Source organism: Dipodomys ordii, unplaced genomic scaffold, assembly GCF_000151885.1.
Source record: "Dipodomys ordii isolate 6190 unplaced genomic scaffold, Dord_2.0 Scaffold36, whole genome shotgun sequence".
NCBI lineage: Eukaryota > Metazoa > Chordata > Mammalia > Rodentia > Heteromyidae > Dipodomys > Dipodomys ordii.
The window spans coordinates 34,612-62,001 of record NW_012267252.1 but is presented as its reverse complement, the minus strand read 5'-3'; the positions used below and the strand labels follow the sequence as shown (position 1 = coordinate 62,001).

The 27,390-nt window shown below is 45.2% G+C and overlaps 1 protein-coding gene across 1 annotated transcript in view; it reads left to right on the top strand.

Annotated features, from left to right (window-relative positions):
* Nucleotides 1–27,390, top strand: part of Pdlim1 (PDZ and LIM domain 1) — a 31,965-nt gene that overhangs the window by 175 nt on the left and 4,400 nt on the right. The window contains exons 2-6 of the mRNA XM_013017664.1: nucleotides 2,272–2,356; nucleotides 7,377–7,576; nucleotides 20,171–20,322; nucleotides 23,957–24,074; nucleotides 24,364–24,598. Of these exons, the coding sequence (XP_012873118.1) occupies nucleotides 2,272–2,356; nucleotides 7,377–7,576; nucleotides 20,171–20,322; nucleotides 23,957–24,074; nucleotides 24,364–24,550 (742 nt within the window). The 3' untranslated portion in view covers nucleotides 24,551–24,598. The remainder of the gene's footprint in view (nucleotides 1–2,271; nucleotides 2,357–7,376; nucleotides 7,577–20,170; nucleotides 20,323–23,956; nucleotides 24,075–24,363; nucleotides 24,599–27,390) is intronic.

Below are 27,390 nucleotides of genomic sequence, written 5' to 3'. Positions count from 1 at the left end.
TCTAGACTGGAAGTTGCTTGTGGGCAGGGGCTGCCACACTATACACACACACACATACTGAATATATGCCAAAGTACTAGAGCTTTGAAATGTCAATTGCTCATTTTTTTTCCCCGTAAGTTGTACAGTGTTTCTCATAGCGTAGGCTTCTTTCTCCAAGTTACCTGAGTTTTACTTGATTCAACATAACAAATCAAAATTCCCAGGGAGTAAAGTCAGGGAAATACTGGGAGGTATAAGAAAATGAAAACTTCCTCCTGGGGACCTCAGAGGATCAGGCTAGGATACTGTTCCTTTTGTGCTAACAGGGCGGTGGGGGTCTCAGCGGGAGATTATAGTGACAGACCAGAAGACATGGTGTGTTACACCAGAGTGGGGTTAAGGCCCAGGAAAGAGAGGAGAGAGGGAATAGATGATGGAGAACACCTGGGGATTGGAATTAGGGTAGAATTTCCATTCTTTTGTTATGTCTCTGAAGGGACTCTACAGGGCAAGATTTCAGGAATGATTTGGTTCAACCTTTAATGGCTTCCTATTTCCTCTTGGATCAAGTTCAGATTCTTCCTTTTGATCTGTGAACCTGCCCTTTAATTTCTCCCTAACCAGAGCTTCTATTGTTTGTTTCTTTATTTATCCATCCTCCAATCATTTATTCATTTATATATATCACACTGGTACTGGGACTTGAACTCAAGGCCTCACATTCTCACTTGGTTTTTTCACTCAAGGCTAGGGGCACTACCACTTGAGCCACACCTCCACTTCTGGCTTTTTGGTGGCTAATTGGAGATGAGTCTCATGGACTTTTCTGTGTGGATGGCTTTGAACTATGATTCTCAGATCTCAGCTTCTTGAGTAGCTAGGATTATAGACTCTGTGTGTGTGTGGTGGGGGGTGTATGTGTACAGGTTCTGGGGCTTGAATTTAAGGCCTCTCTCTTTTGCTTGCCTTTTTTTGCTCATGGCCAGCACTCTTGCTTGAGCTACACATCCACCTCCCTTCCATGATTCTTTATCTGTGACATTCATGTTTTTAACCTTGTGCCATGGGATTAGCAGGAGGACCGAGCATGGGAGAGAGTGTCAGAATAGAGAGTCAGAATAGTTGGTTCAGTATTGTACCCGCCTCTGGAGGAACTCTTTCATGACACCCCCTTCTCAAATAGCATATTTACATCCCTCATCTCCATTTCCACCCCGCTCCAGATCCTTCCCTTCAAGCTCCAATTAAGCCATTCATGCACTCATTGAATTACGGATTCGGTGAGTTTTGATTCATCGATGCACATTGAACAGGTGCATTTTATAAATTCCTGATACTGTAATGGGTATTTTGACAAATGCAAATGTAAATGTAAACATTCTCTACCTGTAAAAGAAGAAAACCCTATCCTAAGGAAAACAGAGACTAGACTGGTACAAGAAAATCTTTTTGCAAAATCAAAAAAAGGGAAGCCTTGCTTTCACGGGACCAACTCCGCCTCATGAATGAATTGATGATCTGGTCTGGGTCAGAAACCTTGGACTAAGGTGGAGGAGAATGTCATTCCATGCTGGGCAGAAGTAGGGCGGGCTGCCGCACAAGCAGGAAGACAGAGAAGCATGGTGGCTGGTGTCAGCTGGCCAGACTGTAGAGAGGGACGCTGAGAGGAAGGATGGGGTGGGCAGCTTGCTGAGCCCTCGGGGATGGATGCCATCAGACTGGCAAAGGGGTGGTAAGGGTCATGATGAGGATGGAGCACAAGCAGAGAAGGTTTAGAAGTCCAGGCAGAGGGACGTAACATGACTTGTAACATACCCAGTTGTCCCTTAGCATCCCTGTGGATGTTAAAATGTGTGCTCAGGTACCTCCTATGAAGAGGTGTAATGGTGTACATTCTAGGCACTTCTTCCTGTATGGTTTAAATCTTCTCAATTACCCATAATACCTCAAAAATGTAAATGCTCTATGAAGAGTTGTTATGCTGTGTTATTTAGTTGATAATGGCATGGGAAAGTCCAGATATTCAGTACAAATACAGTTTTTTTAAAAATACTGTCCGCCTGTAGTTGGTTGATAGTATAGGACACATGGATGGAGAGGGCCAGTTGTATTATTTTAGCACAAATGCAACAACAGCTTTAGGATGGGGATATAGTTCAGTGGTAGAGCCTGACAGATGCAAGGCCCTGGGTTCGATCCTCAGCACTGTAAAGAAGAATGAATGAGTGATTAAAAGAAAGGAGAGAAAGAAAGCAATAAATAAATAATAGCTTTGTTTATCTGTTGCAGATCTGAACAAAAAATTTGGTCTCCTCTAGTGACTGAGGAAGGGAAACGCCACCCATACAAGATGAATTTAGCCTCTGAACCCCAAGTAAGTACTTGCTGATCACTGCCACTCTTGATGACACCATCCGCTTCCCACTTCTGGCCCTGTTCAGCTCCTGCCCCGGAGCCCAGGGGTGGGTGAGATGGGAGGGAGAGCCCTCCACAGACTGTGTGGGATCTGGCTTTTGTTCAGGTTTTCCCGTAAGGGAACTGCCAGAGGAAAGGACTGGAAAACCCCAGGGCAGGGACCACAGCCTGGGCTGGAAGCAGAGGGTAGGAGGTGATAAGGGAAGCATGTGTAAGTAGGGTTAGCAGGACCAGAGTGAAATCAGCGAGCTAAGTCAGCTCCTATGATTTCAGATCCAGGTGAATCTTCTCTGTGATAAAATAAGTTCAGAGGCATTGAAAAGAACCAAAGGGAGAGTTAAGAGTAAACCCTGCTGCTTTCCTGTGTGGATTCTTATGAGTTCTGGGATGGAAATCTCCATTTTTGTAACAGTGAAAATTCTAGTGAGACATTAAAGTCACTAAGAGTAAAATGGCGGCTAATACTGGAGGATGCAGTAAGGAGCTGATACCAAATAGGATTTCTGGGAACATGGGAACAATCAGGCACTGGTGGCTCACACCAGCTGATCCATCAAGGTTGGAAGCCAGCTCAGGCAGACAAATCCGAGAGATTCTTATCTCCAGTTAGCCACCAAAAAGGTGGAAGTAGAGCTGTGGAGCAAGTGGTAGAGTGGCAGCCTTGAGTGAAAAGCTAGGAGACAGTGCCCAGGCCCCGAGTTCAAGCCCCAGTATCAGCATGTGTGCACGCACGTGCACGTGTGCACGCACGCCCGCACACACACACACACACGTGCGTGCATTCAAATTTCCAGGAAGTGTAGAGTGTCCTAAATCTCTCAGTAGTCAGTTTTCTAGATGATTTTATTTCTCCCTTAGATGCACCTTCTAAATTATCTACAATGTGTGAAAATTCTTTTTTGAAATAAGGGAACAACTAGAAGAATGTTGAGAATACCTTTGTATTCTTAGTACACCTAGTGTGCTGCTAGTAATTTATCTACCAAAGTATTTTTTAATAATTATTATGGATGAGAATGGCTTTTTCAAATTATAGTTTGGGTTGTGATTGTTATGTATTTCACCCCTGAAGATGTGAGCCAGACGCTGGTGGCTCACACTTATAACCCTAGCTACTCAGGAAGCTGAGATCTGAAGATCACGGTTCAAAGTCAGACCAAAGGCAGGAAAGTCCATGAGGCTCATCTCCAGTTGCCCACCAAAAAGTTGAAGTGGAGATGTGACTCAAGTGCGTAGGGCACTAGCCTTGCATGCAAGTCCTAGGACTGGCACAGGGGCAGCACCCCGGTCCTAAGTTCAAGTCCTGGGACTGGCCCCCCAAAAAGATTTTTTTCTAAGTTTGTCATACTATTTAGTTTTTATAGTGAATTATTACTACAGAATAATATAACCCAGCTTTCTTTTATACCTATGACAGAAATTGTATGACATTGAATTCACATGGTACTGTTAGCGTATAAATTGATTGAAGACACATTTTCTTAAATGGCCCCATTAAAATTTCAGAAATGTAGTCACAAAATTACTTTTTCTCACCACTATAGTGAAACATCATACTTGAAGCCAGGTACTGCTGGCTCATGCCTGTAATCCTAGTTACTAAGGAGGCTAAGATCTGAGGATCATGGTTTGAAGTCAGCCCAGGCAAGAAAGTTCAGCACCAAAAAAGCTGGAAGTAGAGCTATGGCTCAAGTGGTAGAATTCTAGGTTTGAGCAATAAAGCTCAGAGACAGTGCCCAGGCCCTACGTTCTAGCCCCAGGACCAGCACCAAAAACAAAAACATCATGCTTAAACAGGATCCTCGAGTTGTTTAAAGGATCATTTTGCATCTGCCATTTCCACACTGTCATGAACTTAATAGTCTATATCAGCTCAGTAAGGTTAGTTCACAAAACAACAGGCTGTAATTTGGCCTGTGTGCAAAGTGATTTAAAACATACCAGAGTTACAGTCAGTTTCCCTGGGAGTCTTCAGCTACTTCATTAAATATGCTATAAATATTCAATTTCAGTGTTATGTTTTCATATATTTTATGTCACATGGAGTGATTTTGTTTTAAATTGGTCTGTCTGAAATCCTAATTTTCACCTAAATAAGGCAGTCATTCACATTCCAGTTGTACTTTTTATTTGCATCATTGTTGAATTTTCTTCTTGAAACATGTGAACATATTTTTAAGGTAGTTCTCTGGGGTGTGTTTGTATCTTGATTCCAGTAGCTTATTAGTACAAAAAGACTCCCACCTCTCGCTTTTCCATAATCTTCCATTTTGAGTCTTAAACTAGAGGACACCTGAGTGAGGGCAGAGTTCATCTGTAACAAAAAGAGCTACTGGTTCTCATAAAGCCAAGCAACACCCCAGCTTATCTGAGGTCAGCATAGTTACACACCTAGTTTGTATTTCCTCATTATTGAGTTTCCTTGGAGACTGATAAATACAAAGCCCAAACAATTACATCATCCCTTCCAAAACGGCAAGTCCTAAATCTGCCTGCCTTCTGGAAAGATCACTATTCACTTGGGGGTAGAGATATTCCTTTTATGTCCAAACCAGATACATTCTTGAAAGATTGTTTACAAAATGAAAATCAAGATTTCTAAACCTCAGTTGTCCAAGGACTTTCCCTCTAATTGGACATATGTTTCTCCAGAGTCCTAGGAGACTGGAGAACAGAGCAGAACCTGACTGGCTGTCAGTCAGTTGCCAGTCACTGTGTTGGGTGTGCTAACATGACACTGTGAGGGCTAGAAAAGAAGCTTCATTGTTGTTTTTGTCGTTTTAAGGATGAGCAATGGGCTCAGAGAGGTCTAACTGGCCCATAGCCAGACTTGAAGTGGAAAGGCAAAGCTGAGCCAAGATTGAAGAATAAGTCTCTTCTCTGGTGCTCAGCCTGCTAGCACTGGCTGCTTCTAACACTGGCCATGGAGAGAGAGAGAGAAAGACAAATGGCCATACTGGACTCAGTCACACTGCGTCCATAGGACTGTAGTGAATGTGGCAAGAATCTTAGGCCTTCCCTTGTGACTTGGCCACCTTCGTCACAATCAAGTTTCAATTATTCCTTTGAGCCCTTGTGTCAAATTGCTCAACTATTCCTCTGTTTCTTCATTACTGCTGAAATATTCTTTTGTTGTTGTTGTTTTTTGTACCTGTCCTGGGCCTTGAATTTAGGGCCTGGATGCTGTCCTTGAGCTTTTGTGTTCAAGGCTAGTAGTGCTCTACCACTGGTACCATAGCTCCATTTGCAGCACTTTGGGTGGGTGATTGGAAATAAGAATCTCATGGACTTTCCTTTACAGGCTGGCTTTGAACTGGGATCCTCAGATCTCAACCCATTGAGTAGCTAGCAGTGCAGACATGAACCACTGTTGCCCAGCTGAAATATTTATTCTTAAGTGGCTATGCATCTTCTTTTGTGGTTACCTGTGTAAACTTAGCTTTTTATATAATATGGACAGAGTCAGTTGAACATTATCCCACTGATTCTGACTTGTTAAAGAGGAAGCCTAATAGAATAGTGATAAATAAGAAACTCAATCAGAAAAACCTTTATGGAGGGGTGGTACTAGGGTTTGAACTCAAGGTCTTGTGCTTGCTAGGCAGGTATTCTACCACTTGAACCATGTGCCCAGTCACAAACATTTTTATGTTGTCTATTAACTAATTTTTGTGTTGATCCTGGGGCTTGAACTCAGGAACTGGGCACTGTCCCTTAGGCCTTTTTGTTCAAGACTAGCACTCTGCCATAGCGCCTCTTCCCATCTGTTGGTGGTTAATTAGATAAGAGTTTCATAGATTTGACTGCCAATAATGACTTTGAATGGCCATCCTCAGATTTCAGCCTCCTGAGTAGCTAAGATTACAGGCATGAGCCACTGGTAGATGGCTGTTGTCTTTTATTTTAAATTAGGTATGCAATGAATTAAAGTGTTAGGTTTTCAAGAAAGCATTGGAGATTTAACAAGGAAGAAAGAAAAGAAAGAGCAATAGAGTCAAGAGCTCGTTTCGGACTTGGGTGTTTAAAGGAGAGACCAGAGTTCAGATGAATTTTCTCAGGAAGTCAGCAAACACATGGAAATTGCGTTTAAAGGACAGCATAGTGCATGTATTGCCTGCAAGCCACGGATAGATCCAGACAAACAGAGTAGAAAGGGCCTTGCTTACTGAGTCACTGGAAAGCATTCGAGATTTTTTTTTTAAGGAATGTTTGTTTACAAAGTGTATTTGAGCACTTGCACAGAAGCATCTAGAAGTTGCTGTTGTAGTAATTAGTTGCCAGACTTCGAGCAGAGGAGGGGCAGAGGGGGTGTTCTCAGATCACAGAGAGAGGACAATGAGAACACAAAGAACTCAAAGTTCTTCTGCCCCTGACCAGGCATCTTTTAACCTTTCATCTGAGTAGCCTGTGTGTTCCCTACCAGGAGCAATCCGCCCACTCCTTGTTGCCCCCACTGAGGGAATGAGACCAGCCCCGCACCCACCAGCTTGCACCACAACCCTGTCATCTCTTGATCAGACCTACTCTGTTCTGGGGAATTTATCTCCACCTTGTCATCTCCTGCACCGCTCTGCATTTTCCTTTCCTCTGCATTTTCCTTTCCTCTTGATTCCTTCATCCCTCTGGAATGTACCCTAAGGGTGCTTCATCTCTGCCTTAGATCCTGCCAGCCCAAGGCATCTAGGAGGTGTCCTGCTCCATTTACCCCAGGATCAGCTTTTGCCGGGCTTTGGGGCAGAATCAGAAGCAGAGCTGATTCAGAGGGTAGGAACTTAACCCCGTTTCCCATCCGAGGACCCCTTCCTGGTCGTTGCCCACAAGTCTCAGTAGATCTGAGAGAGTCTCTCAGCTACAGTGTGACATTGCACCGAAGCCATTGTGGCTTGGCTGGAAACTCTTCCCTGACTCTCAGCTGGCACTGCCCATCAAGAGACGGATGGTGAACTTGGCCCTTGATTTCTCCTCTGCTCTGCCTACAGGAGGTCCTACACATAGGAAGTGCCCACAACAGAAGTGCCATGCCCTTTACTGCCTCACCTGCCTCTGGCACTGCCCCCAGGGTCATCACCAACCAGTACAACAACCCATCCGGCTTGTACTCCTCTGAGAACATCTCCAACTTCAACAATGCTGTGGAGTCAAAGACTGCAGCCAGTGGAGGAGAGGCCAATGGCAGACCGTAAGTAGGCCCAGGAATTTTCTCCAGATCCTTTCTTGAAGAGGCTTTTTTATACCAGGACCATTTCCTCTTGGCAAATGAGAGAAGGCTGAACCATTACTCAAGGGAGACAACTTTTGTATGCATTTTTCTTACCTGTGTGTGTGTGTGCGCATGCCAGTGCTGGACAGGCCCTGGGCACTGTTCCATAGCTTTGTCTGCTCAAGGCCGGTGCTCTATCACCTGACCCACAGCTCCATTTCTGGCTTTTTGGTGGTTACTTGGAGATAAGTCCATGTTCATGGACTTTCCTGCCTGGGTTGGGTTCCAGCTGTGATCCTCAGATCTCGGTCTCTTGAGAAGCTAGAATTACAGTTGTGAGCCACCAGCATCCAACTCATTTTTCTTTCTGCTTCGTAGAGTGGTTGTAGGAATAAGACGTGACATGGAAATGGCCCTGCACTGTGTCTGCCACTGTTGAGAACAGTGATTAATCTCGTCCTGAGCTCATTTCAGCATCTGCTAATCACAGACCTTCCTTCTCAGCCCCGCCTCTCCCTGAGGAGTTCCTCATTATTTCTGCTTGGGAGTGCTGGTGAGAAGCTAGCATCCTCCTATTGTTCTGCATCTGATCTGAGCAGGGAGGGCGAAGGATGCCATGGTGCCCTCTTGGGCTGAATCTGCTTACTTTTGCTCCAGAGTGAAAAAAGAAATTGTAGAAAGAAAAGTCCATGAGGCTTGTCCACAGGAGTGGGTTCTGGTCTTGTGGCAGAGGCAGTCTTAGCAAGGGAGAGATGGGACTGTGGGTGGAAAAGGCAGAAAAGTCTTGCAGGGGACTGGGAAGGTCTGTCCTCTTCTGTCACAGACTGTTTATTGGCTTGCAATGCTTTTGAGTCTGTATCAGGTCCCTTAGGTCTTCTCATCAGAGGGGCCTATAATGTATCTCTTCCTTCCCAAACTCTTTATTTTATGATGGTATTGTAATGAACTCAGGGCCTCATATTCCTGCTTAGCTTTTTTGCTTAAGGCTGGTGCTCTACCACTTGAGCCATGCTCCTATTTCCAGCTTTTACTGGTTTATGAGGGATAAGATTCTCATGTACTATTCAGCCTGGGCTGGCTTTGAACCATGATCCTTCTGAGATTTCAGCTTCCTGAATAGCTTGGTTTATAGGCATGGGCCACTAGCTCCCTCCCAAACACTTCAAGGATGAATCCAGAACTCCAGCAGCCTGTGGCAAAGGACCTGGGTGTGAGGATGAGAGTAAGTGGACCGACTAGCATATGAGTTTGCCACACACATACCCAAAAGCCACATCAGGATAAGCATCCCAGGGCAGAGAAGACTGCACTGTGGTCCGTGGCCATTGGACCACACATGCTCCGTGCAGACATGGTGCTGCTCCTCTGATTCAAAGCCAGAAACCAAGTGCAGCTCAAGGATTCCTATTCCTGCTGATTGCTTTCATTAAAATAGAAGTTGCAGAAGCCTTTTTTAAATATGGAAGCTGAGTTTTCAGTGTTCAAGCTTTGTTGGAAAACATGGTAATAGTCCCAACTTCTCTGCTCTAAGGATCTTTACCACCTGGAATCCTCAGATTGTTGTCTTAACTCTGAAGCCCTCTGTGCCCTTCAGTTCTCCCGAATTCAACTTTATTAGTCACTCGCCCAACTTTAGGGTGTTTAAATTGTATACCCCTAAGTGCTTCAGATGCAGATGAGGAGAGGTTAAGTTCTTTGGGTCCCGGAGTCCTTAGCTGTTTATTAAGGGCTTTGTAAAAACCACACTCATGGGCATAGTGGCCTCATGGTATATATATATAATCTTTACCCCCCTTGCCCCCCCTCACCCCCACCCAGAAGAGAGACTGATATTTTCAAGTCCTTACTGTATGCAGGTCTTTGTGCCTGACACGGAGAGGACACTGAGATTTTCTTTTCAGTTCCTTAGGTGTCTCAGAGGACAGACTTTGGCTGTTTGGCTTTAGAAGACAATGAAAGTGGTCGTTGTTGCTGGTGGCTCATACTTAGCCTCTTAGGAGGAGGCAGAGGTTGGGAGGATCAAGGTCTGAGGCTTCCATTGGCAAAGAATTTGCAAGACCTCATCTCAATAGCTGGATGTGTAGTGGTGTGTACTTGTCACACCCATTATGACAGGAAGTATATATATAGAAGGATCATGATATGGGCTTAGCCCAGGCCCCAAAATAACCAGGGCAAAAAGGCTGGAGGGGGTGACTAAGAGATAGAGCGCTCGCTTAGCATGTACAACGCTCTGAGTTCAAACCTCCAGTACCATTATTATTATTTTTTTTAATATTGAAGGCATTTATCATAGTAACTAAGGCAAAGTGGGCATTCCTGCTTCGGTCCCCCAAATTCTGGTTCCTAAAAGGCCTTGCCGGCTTGAGTTGTTGATACCCTTCAAGGAGATTGTGGGGATACTGGGGATCCCCAAGAGCCATGCCGCCCCTCCCCACACAGGTTGTCATGGACACATCCTGAAGGAAGGCTTCTGAGCAGCTCAATGCAGACTGGCAGAGATGCCAAGGGGGGCTAGGGAGCAAGGGGGCGAGAGGGCAGAGGGGCGGCCCCGTGTTTTCGCTGCTCTGGTGCTGGAAGAGGTGGAGAGGGTAGCCTTCCTTCACTGGCCCCAAGTGGACTGCTGCATGATCTCCATTTTATAACCCAGGAAACGACACATTTTCATTGGAAGAACCATGATGCACTGGCCTGGAAAGTATTTTTAGTGTGGCCTTGGCAATTTTTCCTTCATTAAAGTCTTCTTACTTCTCTCATGCTCCCTGCTTGTTCTTTCCCTTCCTGTCTGAAACTTTCCCCTCCCATCGCAGTCTGGGTTCAGCGTCCTCTGAGTCTTTATCAAGGCTCGGTACAGCTTTTCCCCAATGAGGAGGACCGTGATCGGTGCCATCCTAAGCTATGTGAGGAGGAATCCAGAACCATGAGAATACCTCTGCCCAAAGCCGTGGAGCTTGGCTGTGCTGTTAGCATAGGGGTCTCTGCTTGCTGCTTCATGCCTGTCTGGTATGATCTCTGCAAAGAGAGTCTTCCCATCCCGCAGCTCCCAGGGTAATGCCACTGGCTCTGCATGAGTCCCTAGCACTGGCTCATACCAGTGTCCCCCCCCTCCCGCCCCCCCTCCCCATCACACTCACTGTTTAGTCTGTGAAATCCATGGAGGCTCCAGAATTGGCTCATTACATACTTTGCATCTGACTTCATCACCCATTCCCTGGGGGCTCACCCTGAGTTTCTTTGTAAAGCATCCGTGTGTGTGTGTGTGTGTGTGTGTGTGTGTGTGTGTGTGTGATCTTCACAGTTGCCAGTTGCCTTCCAATCAAGCCCTGGGGGCTCACCCTGAGTTTCTTTGTAAAGCATCCGCGTGTGTGTGTGTGTGTGTGTGTGTGTGTGTGTGTGTGTGTGAGAGAGAGAGAGAGATCTTCACACAGTTGCCAGTTGCCTTCCAATCAAGCCCTGGGGGCTCACCCTGAGTTTCTTTGTAAAGCGTGTGTGTGTGTGTGTGTGTGTGTGTGTGTGTGTGTGTGTGTGTGTGTTTGTGATCTTCACACAGTTGCCTTCCAATCAAGCCAGAATGCCAATAGCACTGCCACCTGGGAAGGCAGGGAGAGTGCCTCCATTGTTGCTTCTCCTTCCTCGTGGGCTGAAGGGGGCAGATAGATCCTCAGCAGCCTCTTCCCTCTAGGGGAGCTCAGCGAAGCAATCCTTTCTCCGGTGTACCTTAAGGGCGAAGGACATCTGTGACCTCTTCCAACTGAGTTTAGATGTTCTCATCAACATGGGATAACTCAGAGCCTGGATCGTCTTATTTAGATGATATCGTTTGAGACTTCCTGCTAGGTAGGTAGATGGGCCTGAGCATTGAATGCCAGCTTTGCCTTTCACCAGCTGAGTATCTGTAACTGCTCTGAAACCCTGTCTCCCAGTCTTTAAGGTGGACTCAAACTACCAACCTCAGTACCAGGTTGTTGAGAGAATGCAATGTAGTGTGTATTTTTAAAAAAAGCAAGTCAGGCACTGTTCAAATGGTACCAGAGGGATTGCATTAACCCCGACTACGTGGGAACTAGAGCAGAGGACTTTGAGCATGATGATGGTGCTTATCTCGCTAGCTAACCTGGCCCCAGTGCAGAGAACTGTCTCCTGAGTCTGGATGTTCCTTCCTCCTTTGCTAGGGCTCATGGGGCTAATAATTCCTTCTCTGCTTTCTTAATCACAGGGACCATCATCTGGGCCAGTGAAGACTAAAACACAAAAAACACAGGCCAGACAGCCCTTGTAGAGCTGAATGCCTAGTTTCCCAGAATTACTCCCTTCCTCTTCCCTTCCTTTCTCCTTCTTCCCTTCCCTTTTCCCTTGTTTCTTTTCCTTTCCCTTTGTCCTTCCCCTTCCTCTACTTCTCTTTCTTCCCTTTCCTCCCTTTTCCCTCTGCCGTTCCCTCTTCACCTTCCCCTTCCCCTCTCCAACCTGGGGGATGTCTAAACCCAGATTCTCATTTCTTGGAATGAGACACTGAAAGCTTCTCCTGGACACACCCTGAAGGGATTCTTCATCCTGAAGGAAAGCCTTTTCTTTATCCTATGGGGGGCGGAGGGGATCTCCACCATTTTCAGTAAGCACTTAACTTCTATTTGGGGGCAAATATTTTATTCTATTTATTTACTTTTTTCTTTGTGCAGGTCCCCACTTGAACTCTGGGTAGTTATTTGAAGATAAGAGTCTTAGGGGGCTGGGAATGTGGCTTAGTGGTAGAGTGCTGGCCTACCATGCATGAAGTCCTGGGTTTGATTCCTCAGTACCACATAAACAGAAAAAGCCACAGTGGTGCTGTGGCTCAAGTGGGAGAATGCTAGCCTTGAGCAAAAGAAGCTCAGGGATAGTACCCAGGCCCTGAGTTCAAGCCCGAGGACTGATCAAAAACAAAAACAGGATGTTGACAGGACTCAATGGAAAGGTGCAGCTTGCAGGTCACTAGTTTCTCAAGTTGCCCCTTGTAGCCACGCCTACTTCCCCTCCCCCTTCCTTTCCCCTGCAGCAGCCTACTAATCTCTTTTTTGTTACAGCCTTCTTAGTTCAGGAATGTTACATTCAGGGAATTATAAAACACATTATGTTCTAGGATTATCATTTTTTATGTTCAACGCAGTGTTTTGGAGACAGGCTTTAGGATCTATCTAGACTTTGTTCCTTTTTTGTTTTCTGTTCTAAGGTTGTTGTTTTTTTTAAATTGTGGTTAAAAATCACATGATAGAAACTTCCTAGCTTAACCATTTCTTCAGAGCACTGTATAGTAGTAGTAAATTACGTGTGCATTGTTGTGCAATAGATCCCTAGAATGTATTCTTCTTGCATAACTGAAATTCTGTACCTAATGAACAACAACTCCCTCCCTCGCCCATCCCTCCCCCAGGCACTTGGAGACCACCATTCCGCTTTCTGTTTCTAAGAGTCTGATTACTTTAGATACTTCAAGTAGAATTATGCGCTATTTCTCTTTCTGTGACTGGCTTATGGCTTTACTTAATGTAATACCTGCAAGTTTCAACTACAATATCATGTAGCATCTGATAAGATTTGCTACTTTTTTCAAGGCTCAGTAATATTCTGTTCTTTGTCATACTAAAAAGAGAATCGATACATCTGTTGATGAAGTGTGTTGAGTGGTCTGATCTCTTGGCTATTTTAAACACTGTTGTATGATGTATCTCTTTGTGATCCTACTTCAGGCTCCCTCAAGCCAGGAGAGCCGGCAGAGAATGTGTTCTTACCACTCTGGTTCAGTCTAGTGCTTTTAAAGTTTTAATCAATGTAATAAGAAAACAAGGCATTCAGTTCATAAAATAGTTTATTTTTCATAAATCATCGACATAGAAAATTATAAAGAAGTTAGCAAAAAAAAACCCAAACACCACCCTAGAACTAATAAATGAATCCAATAAGAATCCATCAAAATAAACATGTAGAATATAAGATAAACATTAAAAAATTAAATGTCTCTATACTAGCAGTGAAAATGTAGATACTATGTAAATGTAAAATGTATAATATTTAGTTTGTCTCAATTGTACATGGATTATTCTACAAACATAGACCACAAGTTTGACCACATAAAATAAACCTTAAGAAACTTAAAAAAGACCAAAGTGATACTATACATTCCAGTCACAGTAGAATAAAAGCAGAAATCAGTAGCAAAAAAGAAAACTAGAAAAATCACATATATTTGGAAATTGGACAGCACAGCTGAACAACTTATAGGATAAGAATCACAAGGGAAATTAGAAAGTATGTGAGCATAAATGAAAACAATGCATCAAAACTCAGTAGGGCTGTGCCTGGTAGTACACACCTGTAATCCCAGCACAGGAGAAGATAAGAGGATTGTAAGTTTAAGTTAGTAAGACCCTGTCTCAAAAACAAAATACCCCTGCTCCAAAAATCTTAACAGGATGGAAAAAAAAAAAAAAAACCCAAAACAGTGCTAGGAGGAAAGTTTGCTGTGGCCCAGTCAAAGAAAAATTCTCAAACCCAACTAAATTTACAGCTCCAAGAACTAGAACAAACAAACCCAAAATTAGATAGAAAATATCCATGAAACTAAGAATTCACTTTTTGAAAAGATCAACAGAATGGACAAATGCTTAGTAGATTAAGAAAAGTTGGACGGGGAATGTGGCTCAGTGGTAGAGTGCTTATGTAGCATGTGTGAGGCCCTGGGTTCAATTCCTTGGTACCATATAAACAAAAAAATAAAATTAAAAAAAATAAAAGTTAAGCCAGGTGCCCATGGCTCACATCTTTTTAATCCTAGCTACTCAGGAGGCTGAGATCTGAGGATCATGGTTCAAAGCCAAGCCGGGGCAGGAAAGTCCATGAGACTTTCCGGAAGGAAAACACCAGAAAACTGGAAGTGTTGCTGTGGCTCAAGTGGTAGAGTGCTTGCCTTGAGCTAAAGAGCTGAGGGACAGCGCCCAGGCCCAGAGTTCAAACCCCTCAACCACTACAACCACCACCACCACTACCAACAACAAGGAAAGAAAAGTTAGAGAAGACACAGCAGAACTGAGCAGTGAAAGAGGAAGTGCTACCATGGATGTGGCTCATACAGAAAACAAGGGGACACAGCACTCTGGTGGAGAGGGTTTTGTAATTGTCTATTAGGTGTAGTTGGTCTTTTTCAAGTCCTCTGTTTCTGTGTTGGTTTTTCTGCCTGTTTATTTCATCCTAACTTGTTACCTTATGTGACTAAATATCCTATGACACCAAAGTCTTACATGTGCTTAATGGGTCCCTGGAGTGTGACTATTATGATTAAAACTGAAATAGACACATTATAACGTAAAGTTTCTGTGCAAATTTTCCTTTTCTTGGGGCTTCAATTCAGGGCTTGGGTGCTATCCCCCCTGAGTTTTTGTTCTCAAGGCTAGCACTCTACCACTTGAGCCACGGCTCCACTTCCAGCTTTTTGGTGGTTTATTGGAAATGAGTCTTAGAGATTCTTGCACAGGCTAGCTTCAAACCATGATCTCAGATCTCAGCCTCTTGCTGTGTCAAGTGAATATTTACTCCTAAATAGGAGGTAAGACTACTACTTTCAAAGCAAATTATTAATGATCTCTTGCTAGCATAAAAATACCTTTACTTTTAGTCCTTCTTGCAGATTTTATATATTCTAATAGCAATTCCTTGTGATTTTCTGTGTTGACAGTGGTTCTACGTAGTTTTCTGTCTTCCTTTCTGACATGTGTGACCTTTTCCTTTTCTTGCCTTGTTGCATTGGCCAAAGCTTAGAGCACTAGCAGCTGAGTCAAAAATCAGTATGGCTAGAGCATGCATCCTTGACTCCTCCATCTTTGGGAAAAACATTGAGCTTTTTACTCTTAAGTGGGGTGCTAACTATAATTTATCAAGCTAGGAAGCTCTCTTTATTTCTAATTTTTGAATTTTGGAATGATGTTGAATCTTATCTATTCCCATTGATCTATTCCCATTGATCCGATCAGTTAAGCTTTTTTTAAATAGCCATTTACTATGGTGGACCATGGTGTTTTCTTGTCCTTTTGGTGTCTGCATGGTTTGTTGTGACACTCTTCTTTCTGATGGTAGTACACCTGGTGGAGTAAATGTCTTTTCATAGTGCTTGGGGGCCAGAGAGAGCAAGAGAGAAAGGGGCCAGGGACAACATAAACCTCAGGATATAGCTTCAAGGACACACACAATCCTGGTGACCTACTTCTTCCAGCTAGGAAAGCCTGCCCCATCTTCTAGCCTATGAGGTATGAACACATCAATCAGCACACACATTGATGAGGTTGGCATGGTTACAGTCTAATCACTTCTTAATAGCCAACCAGCCGGGGACCACCAAGCCTTCCCAGGAAAGGAGAGTTCATGTCTAACCATAACACTGGCAAGACATACTACTTCTCTAGCCTGCTTCCTTTGGCTTGATTTTGCTTCTTTGGTTGGCTCTTGAGGTTGTTGACTTGAGATGTCTCCCTTTAGTAGATGCATTTAATGCCATCAGTTTCCTTTCTGCCTTACTTTAACCACGAACCACAGATTCTTAGGTTTCATATTTTTATTCAGTGTGGTAATGTTTTTTATTTCCTTCAGACTTTCTTTTCAACCTGTGTATTATCTGGAAGTCTGTTTCCCTTGTAGAAGGTTTGAGGTTTTCCTGTTTCTGCTGTTGATTTATAATTTGATTCTGTTGTGGTCAGAGAATGCATTGTGTAATTTCAGGTCTCTAACATTTGTTGAGATGGAGTCTGTGGCCTAGGATAGAGTCTTGGTGTCATTCATGGATATTGTCAGCATATTTATTCTGCTTTTGACTGGTCAACAAGTGGAAAAGGTCACATGTAAAAGTCCCTGTTAGCTGCCAGTATTGCTGAGTTCTACTTCTATTGGCCTGTTACTGGTTGAGAGAAAGGTTGAATCTTTTGCCTGTCACCTTGAACATGTCTGTTGTTTTTCTCAGTTTTTGCTTCATACATATGAAGCCCTCTTGTTTTAGTTAGCCATTAAGATTGTTACAGCTTCTTGGTGTATGATTTTCAGCGTCCTTTCTTGTGATTTTTAATAATGGCTCTTTTTACAAAGTCTCTTTCCATTTCTGGTGAATTAATTTGCCAGTTAATTCAGCCAGAGAGTAATACAGTCACGACAGCTTTCCTTTGATTCATGGTTATGTGGTGTATTTCTTTTTACCCTTTTAACTTGTCTTAATATTTGAAATGAGCTTGTTGTTGTTGTTCTTGTTGAGAATTTCCTTCTTTTGGTTAGGATTTATAGACACAGATCTTTAACTTACTGCCAAAAGTGATGGCTCACGTTTTACAGAATTCCTCTGTATCCACATTCTGGTAACTTCATTATTCTGAGGAAGCTGGCTTCCATCTCAGGTCGCTCTGCTGACCCTGTCCAGAGGCACGGCCAGCTGTTCTTGATCCTCCTTGACCTGATGCTGTTTGGCTTCAGCCGCTCTTTGGCTGGAGCAGATTGGAGTGGCATATAAGGTCTGTAGGCAGGGCTTCCGAAGACTCCTTTGGGAGATGGGTCAAAGTGTGTGTGTGTGTGGGGGGGGGGACTTCTTACATTCTCTTGCATTTTTTCTTTTCTTTTCTTTTCTTTTCCCTAAGAGTCTAGTTAGGTAGCTCCGGCAGGCATTAAACTCTTCCTCCTCCTGCCTCAGCTTCTTATAGAGGCGTGTGGCGTGTGGCTTTATGCCTGGCTCACTATAGAATGCTTTCATTGCTTTGAGAATTTTTGTTGTTGTTGTTGTTTCATATCTTAGGCATATTTTGTCCTGATTATTTTCTTAAGATACTGTTATCATGTTAATAATATCATATAGCCTAGGGACTCAGACTTCAAATCGGACTCAGACTTACAGTCTGAATCACTAGGCTATAATTTTTGAGTTCGGCTGGCGTTGGAGTTTCAAGTGAGGATAGTGGGCATAGCTTATAAATCATCCAGCAGCATATTATATTAAGATATTATTTAAGAATAAGTGGTATATTGGTTTCTCTTTTATTTGAATTTTGGAAGTGCTTTCCGAGTTGTTTGCTGGCCTTGGGTTCTTTCATTTTTAGCATTCCCTGGTGGCTTTCAGACATTACATACACCAAAGAAGAGAAAAATTCTTCCCAACAACATTCCATGGTCTGATCTTGATTTTAAAATAGTTCTTAGAGGAATAGAAAAGACATTCATAAGAAATATTGTAATGTACTTAATATAGGGCAAGTTCCTAGCTCCACAGGGTTGAGTAGATGAGCCTGAGGAAGACTCTGTTAAAACAAGTCCTCAGGGCGGCCCCTTGCCTGGCTGCCCGAAAGGCTCCCAGAATTCCCTGCAGGTGGAGGGCGAAGGACGCAGGCAGAGACTGGCTGCCTGGGGCAGGGCGGCAGGCAGGATGGGCGCAGGATGGGCGCAGGATGGGCGGGGTGGCAGCTTCCCTCCCCCAGGGCACACCACAGCTGGCAGGCCTGACCAGCCAACGAGAGCTTCTGCTTAAATATTCCCCAGCTGCAGCAAAGCATAGCTTATGTCACTGTCCATGAGAGAGTTCTGTTGTCAGAACATGGTTGTGGTCCAGGGGAAACACCTGGGGCTTCACTGCTGTTGGACAAGTCCGTTTTCAGCTGAGAACTAGGCATCTAAAGTCCTCCAGGATGCCTCCCAGATGGGGAGAAGAGAGGGAAAAAAGAAAGAGGGAGAGGTGGAATGAGAGGAAGAAAAGGGAAGTAACTTGCAGAAACACAGATATGGTGCACCTTTGGTATTGCAGAGACCTGGCCAAGGAAAGACTGTGCATGCTCAGGACGCAGAGCTCAGGGCTGTTTTGCTGGTACTTGATTCAGTTTTGTTTTTCTTTTGCCCACAGTGCCCCCCCAATTTTCCTTATGATGTGTCACTATCACTTAAATGAAGCACATTAGCATTTTCCTTGCTTTGGGGGCATCAGTAGTTTTGAGAATGCATATTGAAATACTCAGTGGATCACACTAGGATTTAAATACAACTAATGAGGGAAAAACTGGGAGAGAGCAAGGGAAGGGGTGACATTGTCCCAAAGGAAATGCACTCTACCTGGCTTATGTAATTGTAATCCCTCCATACATTGCCTTCATAAGAATAATAAAAAATAAATAAATAAGCACTAACCACTTGGGATTGCCTGAAGGCCTCTCCACATCAATTTCCTGCAAAATGCAATGCAGGAACTTACATTTATTTATTTATTTATTGCCAGTCCTAGGGCTTGAACTGAAGGCCTGAACACTGTCCCTTTTGCTTAAGGTTAGCACTCTACCATTTTCAGCCATAGCACCACTTCTGGTTTTCTGATGGTTAATAGGAAATAAGAGTCTTACGGATTTTCCTGCCCAGGCTGGCTTTGAACTGTAATCCTCAGATCTCAGCCTCCTGAGTAGCTAGGATTACAGATATGGGCCACCAGCTTCTGACCTTTTTTTTTTTTTTTTGCTTTTTTCTGATACTAGGGCTTGAACTTAAGGGCAGCACCCAAGCCCTGAGTTCAAGCCCCAGGACTGGCAAAAAAAAAAAAGAGCAATCTAAGCTGCTTAGGAGGTTGAGATCAGATGGTCATGGTTTGAAGCCAGCCCAAGCAGGTAAATCTGTGAGAATCTTATTCCCAATGAACTACCAGAAAAAGCCAGAAGTGGAGCCGTGGCTCAAGTGGTAGAGTGCTAGCCTTAAGCAAAAAAAACCAAAAAACCCACAAACACTAGCCTAGGCACTAGCACCCAAGCCTTGAGTTCAAGCTTGTGTGTGGCACACCCACACACACAAAAAGACTTCCTGCTGGGCTCCTGTGACTTGTGTTTGCAATCCTAGCTACTCAGGAAGCTGAGATCTGAAAATCCCAGCTCAAAGCTAGCCTGAAAGCTAGCTCAAATCCTAGCTCAAAGCTAGGCAGGAAAAATCTGTGATACTCTTACCTCGAATCAACCACCCAAAAGCCAGAAATGGAGCTGTGACTCAAGTAGTAGTGCACCAATCTTGAACAAAAAGGCTAAGGGACAACACCCCAGGCCTTGAGTTCAAATCCCAGCACAAAAAAGGACTGTCCTGCAGTTATGAATGGCGACAGATAGGGTGTACACAGCTGTCCAGTCCTGCTAGCCAGCAGTGCTGTAGCTTAGATATCCCGGAGCCAGGGGTGAGAAGAAGGGGGCTGGATTCAGGGTGGAGCACAGTTGCTTCTCCATCCCAGGCCAGGCAGTGCAGGCCTTCACCTTCTACAAAACGGAGCCCCAGGCCACACAGTAGAGCCTGCCTCACCTGCTCTGGGGCACATGGAGTGGCAGGAGGAAGGTGTGGGAGGCCAGGCCTGGCTTGCCTGTTCCCTGGGCCTGAACGTTTATGGATGGCAAAGCACATGAGCATTCCACCACACCTGTGAGCCAGGAGAGTTGAATTCCTGAAACCATTTGGAAAGAGTCTTCTACAGTTTTGGTCATCGTGGCTGTGCTTGCCGGAGGGGCGGGCCTGGTGATGCTTGTTCACGTCTCACATGTGTTCATGAACTTGACCGTTCCACAGCGTGGACCATGCTCAGGTGTCAGGGGGCCTAATCATCGACAAGGAATCTGAGGTTTACAAGATGCTGCAGGAGAAGCAGGAGTTGAATGAGCCCCCGAAGCAGTCCACTTCGTTCCTGGTTCTGCAGGAAATCTTGGAGTCAGATGAAAAAGGTAATCGTCCCTATCTGCAGCAGCCACAGGTTCTGAGTCAGGATCAGGAGTGAAGGTTAGTCAGTGCCGAAGCCTGGAGTAGGTGGAAGAAGCATGCTGTGTTCTGAATGTGTGGTTGTTTTCTTTTCCACTTGAGACATAGTTTTGCTAAGTTGTCCAGGCTGATATGAAATAATTCACCTTCTGTCTCAGCCTCTCATGGCTGAGGTTATAGGGATGCACTACCACACTTGGCATGGATTTTTATGCGGGGTGGTGGTGATGATGGTGGTGATGGGAGGGAAGCGGGGGTAGGTGAGAGTACCTGTCCTGGGGCTTGAATTTAGGGCCTACTAGGCCCTGGGAGAGAGAGAGAGCGAGAGAGAGAGAGAGCGACTCTCTTGCCTGGGCTGGCTTTGATCCACCATCTTTAGATGTCAGCCTCCTCAGTAGCTAGAATTATAGGTATAAGCTGCACTAGCAGGCACTAGCCTGGCTTGCCATGGACTTTTTAGGTTGGGGCTGGGAAGGTGGATCAGTGGTAGAGTGCTTGCCTTGCATACATGAGGCCCTGGGTTCGATTCCTCAGCGCCACATAAACAGAGAAAGCCGAAAGTGGCGCTGTGGCGTAAGTGGTAGAGTGCTAGCCTTGACCTGAAGAGCTGAGGGACAGTGCCCAGGCCCAGAGTTCAGGCCCCACAACTGACCCCCCCCCAAAAGAAAGGTGGAAGGTCATTTAAAAGAGAGAGCAAGGGAGGCTGGGGATATGGCTCACAGGTAGAGTGCTTGTCTATATGCCTAAGGTCCTGAGTTCAATCCCAGTAATACCACCCCCCAAAAAGTGTGAGAGCGCCCCCTCTTGGCCGACCTAATTTTACTTAGGAAGCTCTGTACTGGCTGTGGGCTTCCTGCCACACATGCATCAGGAAGCTGAGGTTGGAGTAAACGTGACTTGGGGATTCTGTCAGTCGATGTCTTGATCATTTGTTTGGTCTGAGCCCATACACCATGCTTCTGTGGTGTGGGTGGGGGCCACCAGTGATGTGTGGCAGGTGGAATGAAAGTGGACCAGCTGCCCAGTGAAGCCAGCTACCTGCTTTCTTTTGGGAACCACTGTTGGGTATAAGATCTCTTGAGAGGCTGAGATTCCCCCCTTCCCAGGGCCTTGTCCGCACTCTGTGCTTAGGCTAGTATCTGGACTACTGTAGGCTCAGGGGTCACACATACTGCAGGAAACCCATCACAGTGTGCTGTCAGATGCGTGCACCTGAAGGCCTCGGCTTGGCCTTCACGTGGCCTGGGGAGCCCTGATGCCTGAGGTGCTCAAGGCTCCTTCCAGTGCCTCTGCAGGCATCAGGTCAGTTCTGCTTCTCTGTCTTTATTTTGGTGACATTCCAGCAGATAGCAGAAACAGTAGATCACTTAATAAAGACAGTGACAGTGGGTGCATTGAAGAGGGCGCCTTTTCTCCTCTTCATTAAGGTTCTCTGGCCTCCCAGCTGCTTATCTACCAGGACCTCAAGGCACCAGGGACAAAGGAAGGGGACAGGGCTAACTGGGCAGGCCCTTTCAGTTGAGCTAGCTTTCTCCATCCAGAAGTCCCACAATACTCCACCTACTTTTCTTTTCTTTTTTTGTTGGTTGTGGAGCTTCAACTCAGGGCCTGGGTGCTATCCCTGAGCTTTTCTGCTTAGGACTAGCACTCTACCACTTTGAGCCATAGCTCTACTTCTGGTTTTCTGGTGGTTAATTGGAGATCAGAGTCTCATGGACTATCCTAACCAGGCTGGCTTTTAACCATGATCCTCACATCCTCCTGAATAGCTAGGATTACAGGCGTGAGCCACCAGCGCCTGGCTCCACTTACATTTAATTGAACAACATTTAGCCACATGTACTTGTGTGATCAGGAATTATCATTTTCTTTCATTCCTGAGGCTGATGCCTTAAAAAAATAGTATTACAGTGTGAACTGAGAGCCTCATACATAGCATAAACACTCTGAACACATAAGTCACAGCTAGCCCTTTTTAGGTTAGATCTCATTTTTCTGTCACAGCCATCCTTGAACCACAATCTTTCTATTTCTGCCTCCTATGTAGGTGAAGCTACAGGTGTTGGTGAGTATGCCTGGCCCCAGATGTCTTTTACCTAAAATAAAAATGAAGAGTTTTGCTAAAATAGTAGTTTCTTCCATGTCTCTTAACACGTACTTGAGTTAAATTTTCAGTGAAAAAAAAAGAATTTCAGTGAGTGCAATAGTGTAAAAAAAGAAAAAGTAAAACAAATCCAATAGTAAGCTAGTTAGAAATAGAATTTCCCATGTTGGCTGGATAAGTGAGAGAAAATAACTTTGTGCCAGCAGGTGGCGATGTGGGACTGAACAACCCACAGTGCGGGCTGCCTCATTTAGCTTACAGCCTGCTCTGCTGCTGCTGCAGAGCTGTTCTATCAGTCCAGGTCTCTTCATCACAGGAAGAGAAGTGGATTCTTCTACCCAGTGTGGATTTATGTCTTTCTTTGGTTTCTCTTCTACCCCATTGCACCCCCACTTTTTTTTTCCTGGTGATTTTTCTGCTGATGGAGTTATGTGAAAAAGGCACTCTTTCCTGAAGGAGACCCTGAGCTTGCTCAGCTGGTCCCTTCAGAAGTTAGTTTGCCTTTCTTTCCATGCTGTGCAGATGTGCAGAGCTGCTGCTGTTCTTTGTTGTCACGTGGGGTAGACATCCAAGTGCTATCAGCCAGGGATGCTTGAGACAGGAGGTTTGAAGCTGCTGCCCTCCAGGCCCTTCTGAGGCCCCTTCCTAGGTAGCACTGAGATTGCAATAGGACACTTACCTTGGATGCAAAATTTAAGAGGGCATTAAAAAGCACCATAGTCAGCAGGCTCCAGTGGCTCATGTGGGTAATCCTAGCTACTCAGGAGGCTAAGATCTGAGGATCGAGGTAGAAGTCAGCCTGGGCAGAAAAATCTGTGGGACTATCAGAAATCTCTTGGCCTTTTAGCTTACAGCTAGTGCTCTATCACTTGAATCACAGCTCCACTTCTGGCTTATTTTTGTTAATGGGAATTAGTCACTCAGATTTATCTGCTGGGGGCTGGATTTGAACTTCAGCCTCCTGAGTGCTAGGATTATAGACATGAGTCACTGGCACCTGGCTCAGATATTATTTTTTATTTACTTATTTATTAATCTGTATATTATTTTTTATTTACTTATTTGTTAAGCTATATGTTAATCTGTATATATATATATGCATACATATTTTGGCAGGGATGGTACTAGAGTTTGAACTCTGTTGCTTGGAGGCTCATGCTCTTGAACCTCCAGACCCCTGTGTAGAGCACTCTAAGGTACACATCAGTATTTGCAAATATCTAATTCAAATGTAATATGATTTTTGTCGTGAGGGTTGACTGTGTGTCAGGTACTGTAGGGGGGCTTTTTATGTATGCTTTAATCTTTTTTGTGCAACAACGAAGGGAAAAATGATTTCATGGTTTATAGAAAAGGCTGGGAGATCAGAAAGGTTTAGTAACTTGTACACTAGCACACAGTAGGGTCACATCTGTTGGACTCCAGTGTCTCTGACCTACTTGGGCATAGATGTGTATGTGTGGCTCTGGCCAATGTAGGAGTTTTTCTTGTTTCAGGGGACCCCAACAAGCCCTCCGGATTTAGAAGTGTGAAAGCTCCAGTCACCAAAGTGGCTGCCTCGATTGGAAATGCTCAGAAGCTGCCCATGTGTGACAAATGTGGCACTGGCATTGTGTGAGTATCTGCTTTCGGGGTCTTGGCAGCCCTGCAGGTGGGCTGACTGGGTAAGATGTGGGCAGCTTGCATGTGAAGGAGCTAAATAAACCCTTGACCTTGTGAACTTGTCAAAGCAGGAAGTGGGCGGGGCTTCTTTACATTCCCGCGGGAGGCTCCGCAGGGAGGCCTGGGCTTTGCTGTCCTGGGCCTTTGTGGAGAAGCTCTGCTCCCAGCTCCAGGAGACCAGCGCAGAGCCAGGTGCCGCCCTGGTGCTCACCTCACTGACCCAGGCCTCTTCTTGCTGTAGCGGGGTGTTCGTGAAGCTTCGAGAACGTCATCGCCACCCCGAGTGTTACGTGTGCAGCGACTGTGGCACCAACCTGAAGCAGAAGGGCCATTTCTTTGTAGAGGATCAGATCTACTGTGAGAAGCACGCCCGGGAGCGGGTCACTCCCCCTGAGGGCTACGACGTGGTCACCGTGTTTCCCCAGTGATGCACAGGCCACGCCGACTGGGCTCCGACTCCTCTGCGGACAGCCCGCCTTCGCTCGGTGTCTCCCTGGCTCCTTCCGTGTGCAGGCCGCCTTGGGCCGACTGACGCACACTGGCAGTGTGAGGCGGCTTTGACGGCCATTCGTGGTCCTGCCAGCATCACCGCGCCCTTCTTCACCATGGTCCCTCTCTGCTGCAAATGGCCGTCAGCCCCTCTCAGGATTTAATACGTCTGATATGGATTTCCTTTTTACCCAATAAATGTGGCCTGTTAAAAAGTGTGTTGTCTCCTTTTCCACAGTGTGTTCTGGGCCCTGCCTGGTGAGATCCTCCTCTCTTGCTTTGGTTTTCTACTTTTGTGTGATTTGCGGGCCTTTCTGGGTATGAGGCTGTTTCTTAGCACCTGGACAGGCTGTGTTCTTCTGTTTCTTGAAGCTTGCTTTTAACTGTGTTTCTCTGGCACATCCATCCAGACAATGCCTGTTTATAGCTGGGGCTTGGTCATAGGGAAAGTGATTAAAATCAGAATATGTAAACAACTCAAAATATTGCATACCAAAAGGACAAATCATCTGTAGATGGTCTCAAAAGAAAGCCGGGTGCTGATGGCTCATGCCTGTAATCTTAACTACTCAAGAAGCTGAGTCCTAGAGGAATGCATGCCAAGCCAACCTGGGCTGAAAAGTCTGTGAGACTTCATCTCCAATTAGCCAGAAAAATACTGGATTGAAGGCATGGCTCAAATGGTAGAGCTCTAGCTATGAGCAAGCAAGGAAGCTGAGAGATGAAGGCCCAGAGTTCAAGTCCTGGTACTGGCACATAGACACAAGAAAAGAGTTATCACAAGAATAACTAAGAAATTCATGCAGAAGCCAGGCACCTGTAATCTTAGCTACTCAGGAGGTTGAGATCTGAGGATTACAGTTTGAAGCCATCTCTAGCAGAAAAATCTATGAGACTTTTAATCTCTAACCATTGAAAAATCAGAATTGGAACTGTAGCTTACATGGTAGAGGGCCAGCCAAGCAAGAACATGAGGCTCATTGTTCAAGCCCCAGAACCAACATACACAAAAGAGAAATTCATGAAGGAAAGATTTGTTAAATATTGTTTGTCGTAATGGAAATGCAAATAAAAATGGCACCGAGATTCCATCTACCCCAGCCAGAATGGCTGTGTTTCACTTGAATGCTTAGAGGCAAGTACTGTGCTACTGAACTCCACCCATATTCCTTTGTCTACTCCTTCCCTCCAACCTTCCCTCCTTTATCCCCTTCATCTCTCCCTATCTTCCCTCCCTCCTCACCCCCTCTCTCAGTTTCTAATCCAGTCCAATGAGGGAAGAACTGACTCCCAAGAGAAAAGCATTAATCCCATGGAATCCTTAACAACCTCTCATCACCTTTGGAAAGTCTGCCCTCAACACCACCAAAATGGCAGCCACATTTCACCATGAGTTTAGAAAGGAATACACCATTATCCACACCATAGGCACAGTTGGTCCACTCACAGGCTTGTCCCTGATTTCCTGGTGGCAGCTTCTAGAGGAATCCTGGGAAGACCCAGAGAGATTTTCATTGTGTCTCTGGCATATCTCTTTGAATTCTTCATTTTTCCCATTAGTTGCTTTTGAAAGCTGCTATTACTAAATATGTGTATTGTCCCGACCCACAGGACGTCAACAAGGGCAGTGAACCTAAGAGAGAAGGAATGAAGGGACAAGAGACACGAAGAATGACAGCAAGACAGGGATTCTGATCAAGCTGCTAATTTTTATTTTTCACACAGGGGTATTTATATGCTTGGAATAAGGAAGCTTTTTCATTGGCTGTTAAGGAAGCTTTTTCATTGGCCGTAGCAGCTGCAGGATGTTTGCTTAGGGCAGGGTGAAAAGATCAGATTCTGTAAACAGCCTCAAGATGTTCCAGTGAGATAGTTAAGCCTATCATGTTGAGAGACTCCCTTTTGACTCCCGACATCTCCCCCTTTCTTATTTAGAAAATTGATCATCAATTGTTGGCTGCTCTTTTTAAGGGGATGACAGAGGCTCTGTTCTGTAGAGAGCTGCGTGCCGCACCTGGAAGATGGCGCTGGCTTCCGCCCTCCGCCTTCCCGATGGCAAGTGCTCTCTGTGGTAAACAACTCCTTATATGGCTAAGGCATAGAATCTGGCTTGCTTCCCCGCACCTGAACCTATTGGTGGTTCCCACGTGGCGTATCAGGGTTGGCTACCCAGCGGGTACTTAAGGCTGTGGGGAATTCTCCCTGGGGTTGGGGTCAGAAGATTACTCAAAGGTCCTGAATAAACTGCAGAGAGAAGAGTTCGGTGTTGCGTCTTCCTTGCTGGTCGAGGCGGTAGCGACACGTGGTGGCCCGTACGAGGACTCAGCCATAACCCCAACGAGGACTCAGAACTCTCTGCAGTCAGGGTGGTGCACCGGTAAGTTCCCAGGTAAAGGGGGAATCCGCGACAAGAGCGGGGGGATTTTTGCTCTTCTCGGTAGATAAAGAGAGAGCGAGAACCCGGGGCTAGTCAATAGAGTAGCCAAAAGTGAAAGTAAAAGTTTGTTTACCAGCTTTAAATGTTTAAAACATGGGCTCTTCTTCTTCGCACCCAATTTTTTTGGCTCTCAATGAGCTACTGCACTCAAAAAAGTTAAAAAAGAGTACTTTAGAGAGATTTTTGGATGAATGTGACATCGTTGCCCCGTGGTTCGCTGTCTCTGGAAGCCTCACGGTGGCCTCTTGGGAGAAACTAGGGAGGGACCTAGATTTTGCCTCTGAACAAGGAACGCTTAAGAGCGGAGTGAGACCAATATGAAAACTGATAAGAGGCTGTCTT